General features: G+C 49.2%; 1 protein-coding gene across 1 annotated transcript in view; it reads left to right on the top strand.

Moving 5' to 3' along the window:
- nmo (serine/threonine-protein kinase nemo) overlaps window positions 1–270 on the top strand; it is a 141,451-nt gene extending 141,181 nt beyond the window's left edge. The window contains exon 12 of the mRNA XM_017901305.1: window positions 108–270. Within this exon, the coding sequence (XP_017756794.1) occupies window positions 108–162 (55 nt within the window). The 3' untranslated portion in view covers window positions 163–270. The remainder of the gene's footprint in view (window positions 1–107) is intronic.
- Window positions 271–7,863: the final 7,593 nt, after the last annotated feature.

The following is a 7,863-nucleotide window of genomic DNA, read 5'->3' as shown; positions in this document are numbered from 1 at the left end:
ACGAAAAAAAAAAAAAAAAAAATGAACGAAAGAAAAAAAAATACGTAAAAAAAGACTCGTTTTCCCTAAAATGGCAAGCACTAATGATCTGTTCGTACGACTTGCAGCTCCACGGTGGCTCATCCCTCGGAATTGCCACCCTCTCCTCACCAGTGGGAATAAAAATCTTCTCCGAAATCGCGAACACGGATGACGAATGCGCGGCCGACTATTCGCTTCACGCGAAGAGACGTTGAAGAATTTTCGACAGCCTGAGGAAGAAGATGAAGAAGATGAAGAAGAAGACGAAGATGGGGATGAAGACGAAGAAGACGATAAAGAAGAAGAAGAAGAAGAATAGCGAGAACGCAAGAAGAGAGACGGATAAAGAGGGATATAGAGCTGGAACCGGAAGCGGGAAGACGGGGAGAGAAAATACAGGCTGAGAGAAAAATGGCGCGAAGATAGGGAAGAAAGAAGAGCGAGATCGGAGAAGGGGGATGGAAGAAAGAGAAGAAGGAGAAGAAGAGCCAAGAGAGACAATAGACTGCCGAGCACTGAAGCCTCAATTTTCGACTAGCTGATATGTATATACATAGACACGTGTATGTATATAGATATCTATAAATATATATTATACATACCGCTGTATACATACGAGAGGGAGCCTAGGGAGAAGAAATACACGGACGCAAAGAGGGCACACGTCACGAAGGGCACAGCCAGGAGAATTGGAGGGGAAGAAGAGACCGGAAGGCGATCAGTTTCGAGGGATTCGAGTTTTAACGGGGCTAGAGGAGCACGAGAGAGAAGAACGGAGGAGAACGTACACACGTAGCTTGTAAGGGAGGGTCGAAAAGACGGGCCAGTCTTCTTTTATTTTCTTTTCCGTTTAGATTTTACACGCTTCTCTATCATATTGTACATGTACACGCGTAAAACATGGCCGCTGCGGCGCGCGTTTGTATAAACGATCGGTCAACGAGGGAGAAAGGTGGCCGTAATCGATCGTTCCCTCGTCGAGTGTGATCGACCAAGCTCTGTCTACGTGTAACGCGGTTCCCTCGTCGTTGAATCCGAGATCGAGACGAAAAGGAGCGTTTCGGAGTACCTCGCGAGTACTCCAGTTTACCTTGTACCTGCTGAAGCGGAACAACCAGAGAGAGAAGCGTCGTTTTTCTCCGATCGGAGAAACCGTCTCGGGTCTCGAGTCGATCGTGATCGACGAGGAGGACCGGGCCGTGTATACGCAACGGGACCGAGGTCCAGGATCCACGGGATCGATCGAAGGACCCTTTCGTTCCCGCCAATGAATTTAAACGACGCGCTCGGCGCGGCTCTAGGAAGCGTTATTAACGACTCGCAAGCGTTTGTAATTAGCGTGTCCCTTTGATGGCACACGACCATCACGAGCCACTTCGTCGAAGAAAGGAGAGACTGCGCGTACAGCGAACACGGAAGAGAAGACACGGGTAGAGTCCTGGCTGTACAGGTGATTTTTACTTCGAGGAAGAACGTTCGAAGCCAGGAATCTTTTCTTCCGAGCGCAATGCTTCAAGAAGCCTAACGCGAATCGTTCTTTATTGATCGAGGATCGAATGGTCGAAGGATATCAGCGGCTCTATGAGCTCGAACGGAAGAAGGATGCTGTGGAACGGCCCAACGACCATCGCGTCTATGGACTTCGATCTGGGTCTAGAGCTTTGGACCAATCCACGGAACGCGTTGACGATTCGCTCGCGAGGAAGCAACGTCAGACGATCGAGAAATTTCGTGAAGAACGAATTTCAGTTTCCTTCCGTGCAGCGGACACGCAAAAGCTTGCTCTAGTTTCCGTACGGCGTCGCTGCGAACGCCTATAGTTTATTTAGCGAGATACGAACGGCTTTGGCCCGTGGGTCACGCAAAAGCTTGCTCTAGTTTCCGTACGGCGTCGCTGCGAACGCCTATAGTTTATTTAGCGATACGAACGGCTTTGGCCCGTGGAATCTCTGTACAGAGAGCGAGGGATAGGGTTCTGTTGAGAATTCGAACGCTTCTCGTCGCTTCGAGACGTCGCCCCTGATTGCGAGCTACCCGGTGAGACGTAGCGCGAGGTAGCTCGTGGGACGACGTCGTCTCTCTGCTACCGTGGAGAAGCCACCCTCTGTGTCCGAAGACACCCGGGAATCGCGCGGATTCCCGGAGCACGATGGTGGATGATGACGCGTGGAGGATCGCACGCGATTTAATTCCAATAAACGATGCACTGCCGACGAATCGTGGCGAGCGCGACGGTATCGTGGACCCGTGGAGAGAGCTCGAGAGGAACGAGAGGCAATCGCGTTGGAGGGAAGATGGATCAGCGAGGGAACAACGAAGAGGGATTGTTCGAATCGCCCAGAGTCGTCTTTGGTGTAGATAAATAGACGTTCTAGTTTAATTTTCCGAGACTTTATTGTAAGCGCTTCCGTGCGAGATCTCGCTTTGGTTTTTCTTTCTCTTTAGACTTCAACGATCGCTCGAACCGCGGCCTCCGGAGTCTGGAAGCTTTTGCGAACCCGATTGCGTTTGAATTACCTTTAGTTTCGTTCTCTTTGCGCGTAACGACGTCGTCGACGAACGGTCCCGTTTGTAATTGCCCCGCGAAGGGAGCTTTATCCCCTGTCGCGGGCAACCCGATCGTCTCGTCGACCGCGTCCAATGTGTTTATAGTACCAGTAGTAGTTAACAATTACCATTACGCATACTTCAATTCAGACGCACTCTGAGGCCGAACGAGCGCACGGTATCCATAATTACGTTCTGAGTGTGATTTTAGTTTAAGGAACTTAGGTAGCCAGTAGATTTTCACGAGAATTACCGTAGGGACCTTAGATAACGATTTAGCGTTAGTAGCAAAGGAAACTCGTTTTCATTATTCCGTAACGGGGCGACAGAGACGGGAAAAAGCAACGCATGTGTTCTCTTTTTTACGCAGACTCGACTAATTTCTACTACAACTTTATTCGCGTGGATCACGCACGAACGAGAAAATGAAAAAAAAATAATAATATACCACGTAACCGTACCGTTTAAGTAACCCTTGGCGATCGAGATGACCCGAGACGAAAGATGGATGATGACGGATTGGGAAGGAAAACGAGGCTCGGTTTTAGTAGGAGAATTTGAACGTAAACGGAAGACAGCTTACGCCGAGGAGACACGATTATTCATCGATCGTCGTTTCGATCCAGACCGTCGTTTTACGCGATTCGGAGCAAGAGGTACGCGTGTGTCTGATCGGAGGACCTCGGAGGAAAATCGACAGCGAAGTCGATAATAACCATCCGCTTCCTTCGCGTATGCCAGAGAGTACGATGAACACTGTCGAAGTATACTGTATTGCGATTTCCCAGGCGTGTGCAGAATGTTGTACCGAGGCGAGGTGTTCAAACGTTGCGACGTGGTACCCTTTCTTCGTCGAAGTCTCCTTTTGTACAATTATAATCGTTTCGGCCAGCTGAAGCGCTTCTTCTCGTCATTTGTAAATACGTCATCGCGTTCACCGTGTACATACATATTACGCTAGTAGCTCATGAATTGAATCACCACACAGGAAACCAGCAGATGCGTCGAATCACCGCGGCCCAAGGAATGCGAAATTTTCGTCGCGCCTAATCGCAGGCAACCTGTCGCGCCTGGCTAGAGCGTAAGACATGTCCGTGCTACCGTCAAGCGGCCATTTCGTTGATCCACGGCGAAACAATTGTACCCAGCGAGACGCTAACAGGTCGCCTAGATTAGGAACGACGAAAATTCAACGAATCCCTCGTACCACGAACACCTCGACGCACCAGGGCCTTCCTCTTTGCACCATCGGGTCCTAACTCTCTCGTCGCGAGCTTCCGCGAGACTGACATTTTAATTCCTCGACGACCGATCCGTTGTCACGCTGTGAGTCTAGTTCCCCGCTTTTATAGTTCAATTGTCTTCTTCCCTATTTCTTCTCCCCTTTCCCCGTTTCGCCGTTGCTTTTAACAGCGATTCACGCCGACGTGAAAAAGGTTCCCCATGTTTTATCGCGGACGCGCAGACTTTTACGCCTCGACCATGTGTTCTTTTATCTCTTAACAGCCTTTTACACGACTCGCTGGAAGTTCGACCTATATAGGGAAGTCGTTTCGCGCGAATCGCGATTGTCAGTTTCGTCGGACGCGCCGATGAGGAGCGGAACGAACGTTCTCGCGGGAGGGAACGGAAGGAATTAATGGAACGAAACGAGAGAGAGGGGTTAGCAATGGTGTCCAGGGTCCTTCCGAAAACGATGGCTCGCGAAGGAGGGAAGCCAGGGTGCCGTCGAAGTTTCGCAACGGTTCGATTCGCAATAAGAATTAATCAGAGAGGAAGCGTGGGGATGAAAGGAGCGAGGAGAAGATCGCGAAGCGAGGAACGATGGGAAAGTGTACGAGCGAGTGTGTGCGTGCGTGTGTAGCGGAGAGAAAGAAACGGTAACGAGTGAGTGCGAGCGCGTGAAATTAATGTTTCCTATTAAACGAGAAAAAAAAAAGAGCAGATAATACGTAGATGATTACTTAACGAGATTTGTAAATACGTAGCTCATCTGTAGCTGGTCAGTTGGGCATTTAACGATACACACCTCGAGACGAAGGGAAGGAGGAGACAAAAAGGAAGTAGCGAGCAAACGGGAGAAAAAGGAAAGCAGAGAAATGATAATTAAAAGAAGCAAAAATCTGGGAAAGAGAAGTGACATGGCACATGCTCTCTCTTCGTGTAGTTAACACGCGTATATACACATATATATATATACATACATGTGCACAGCAACACGCGACACACATGCACACGGACACGCATACTGACACACATACACACGCACACCTATACGCAAAGACAAAGATTCTTTTGGAAAATTAATCGAAACACGAACGCGTGTTTGTCGGTTCTCGATCGCACGGAGAACCGTGGAATATAAGCGAATAATAATTGGAGGCTAGGTGATAATGCATAAGTCGTAAGGTACCTACGTTATTAGATAATGACTAATTAAGCGACAAGAAGAAACTCCACTTATACTCCACACTAGCGAATATGCCTTCATTATGGAAAGTGGCTGGCACGTGATGCACCAAACAATAAAGTTGCTACGGATAAAAAAAAAGAAAAAAAAGAAAAGAAAAAAAAAAAACAGAAAAAAAGACGACTGTAAACGGTGGTTCTCTTGTCTCCGATTTGGCACGTCATTATTATTTTTTTTACCTCGTTCTTCCTCCACCTTTTTTCATTTCTTCTCTCTCTCTCGCTCTCTCTCTCTCTCTCTGTCTTTCTTTCACGCTCTCTTTCTCTCTTTTATTTTCAGTTCTGTGCCTCTAGCTCTGTTCGGTTGGAACGTTTCTTTCACAGGTTTTTACCCCGCACCGTTCTTTCCCCCCCGACACGGCAACCATCGCACCCGAGTTCAGTTCAGCTTTGCTTTCAGCCACTTCCGTTTCTTCTCGGAGAGACAGAGCCAGTCGGCTTTCTAGACACTAGCCCCAATTTCGAGGACGCAACTGCCAAAAACCCAAAAATCCGACCTCGCGACGACAGTGAGCCACACGTAGTTCAAACGATTGCCTAGAGCAGACCTAGGAACTCGGACTGTACTTAAAGCACGCAAGTTTTATAGTTCCTTCAAACTATTTCCCCCGATACTCAGACTACTCAAGATCACTATGAAGAGATCGGTAACCTTCGACCAGGTCTCTGCGCCCGCTCGAAACGCTCGAAGCGCAAGACGCTGTCAAAACACCGTCACGCTCCCGTGAATCCTTGTATCAGAGACGAAGAAATTACGAAATAATCATCGTTGACCGCACGCTGTCAAGCCGATCGACTGGCGTGTCTCTCTGAGATCCCCTCAATTGGTTCGCACACACGCACACGCCAGCATTCGGTGGCCAAGCGACGAGGCAAGAGGGACGCAGGTTTCGCGTCCGTTCTCGACTATTGTCCCTAGATCTAGGGACGAAATGGACGAGAGCGACAGGAAATAGAGAGAGCCAAGCACTTTTCGACTTTCGCGTGTACAGTGGGTAGGTTTTCGAGCGACGACAGAAGGAAGGAGTAGCGGCCATTCTGTCGCCATTTTCGTAGCGTCGTAGCGGAGGATGAAAACGTGACGACCTGTCGTTAGTAACTAAGAGGCCTTAATATATTGCGTTTACGATATAACACACACTCACAGACACACGTCGGTTCAACCTAAGCATAACACGAGAGTAGATTATAGACGGGAACACGAGACGCAGGTAATCGATAGTACATGGCACGATTTACGAAACGAATAATCTATTCGGCGAAACTCTGGTGGACCCTGCGACTGCGAGCGATTGACACCTTCTTGGGTCTTCATATTTCCCTGTACCCTCGTCCTACCTAGGGTACACCGTTCCAAGAAACGCAAAGACCGAAGCACCTGATATAATTTCCAAGATTCGTCGATGTCACGGGCACATTTTGGTTGCAAGAAAAATCCGAGAAACCCGATTCCAGGCTCGGTAGCACGGAGTCGTAAGTCGCGGGGTCCTGGAAGACGATTTTACGCGCGGTTCGCCTCGCTTTATCCTGCGTCCTCGATCTCGAGATCACTCTAGGTAGGAAGAAGAAGAATTCGTTGCACGGATGTAAATATCGCGAGGCGTTTATGGCAGGCGGTAAAAGCAGGATGCAAATGGAAATGGCGCCAGCGAGTGTCGCAATTGTTTCGTCGCTATGCGTGATTCGTTCGCGCTTATGCGCGACCGTTGACGAGACGAGGAGGACGAGGAGGACGAGGAAGACGAGGAAACAAAGAACAGGCCAAGGACTGCTAGAGGCGCAATTCCGTTCCGTTTCCAAAGAGTTTTCCCGCTCGAATTGCGAACCGATAGTCGCGTGTCGATGTTGCAATATCGCAAAGAAAGTTTGGAGATTCGTGAACCAAAATGGCGGACTCGAGACAGGGGGCAGAATCGGGCGAGGCGAGCCGATTTTTACAGAGACACCGGTTTTCCAGACGCGCACGTCTGTGGAGAAGCTGAGGAGAGGTGAATGTCATTCGCACGTGCCACATTTACAGCGTATCTCATTCTAAAGAGGACTCTACCGATCGTAGTTCTTCCCTGGGAGTACAGTTTTCGCATCAGCACTGCCAGTTTACCATTGTTAAACGGAGAAATCGCCATCGACCCCATCGCTTTGTTGTTCAATTCCGGTCTCGTTCTAGACTCGCGGACGTCGGGCGAATTTCTCGAAAAGCTAGCGAAGAAACTCCACACTTCATCCCCGTTACCAGCTCGTTCGTGTACAAGTCCTTTGCCGTTAGAACCCGACGACTCGCGTGACTTTCCGTTGTCCCGCAGAGATTCGCGCAAAGCCAGCTTTTCGAGGAATTGGTCGAACGTCTTCCGTAGCGATCGAACTCTGTAGCAGAGTGGCAGGGCAGAGACGAAGGGAGAAATTCGAATGGAGAATAAATAGTTCGTCACGTGCGTGTAATATCTGTAAAAAGAACATGGCGGCCGCCGAGCGAGGGGTCAGCGCCACGATGACGCCGGAAGCTCGGCGGGCCCGGCACACTGTTAGCACTCGTAAGCGTGTAAATATTAGCGTGTAACCTCGAGAATTCGCGTACCTTGAAAGTAGCCCGAAGCCTTTTCGCGATTAGCCATAACATGAAAGAAAAGAAAAAAAAAAGCGAAGGAGGAAGGAAAGAGACAGAGAGACGAAGAAGAGAACGTACCCTCGGTGTGCCCCCGCGATTGCGGGGGGCGTTTATCGAGGAAGAGAGAGAGAAGGGGTAACGTAAGGCAGGCACAAACAGAAAAAGACCTCAACCGTGTTGTTGTACATAGTAGAATATAGAGCTCGATCTAAGGTAAAAAT

Source organism: Eufriesea mexicana, unplaced genomic scaffold, assembly GCF_001483705.2.
Source record: "Eufriesea mexicana isolate 0111107269 unplaced genomic scaffold, ASM148370v2 scaffold1589, whole genome shotgun sequence".
NCBI lineage: Eukaryota > Metazoa > Arthropoda > Insecta > Hymenoptera > Apidae > Eufriesea > Eufriesea mexicana.
Note: the sequence above shows the minus strand (reverse complement) of the source record. Positions and strands in the feature narration are given on the sequence as shown.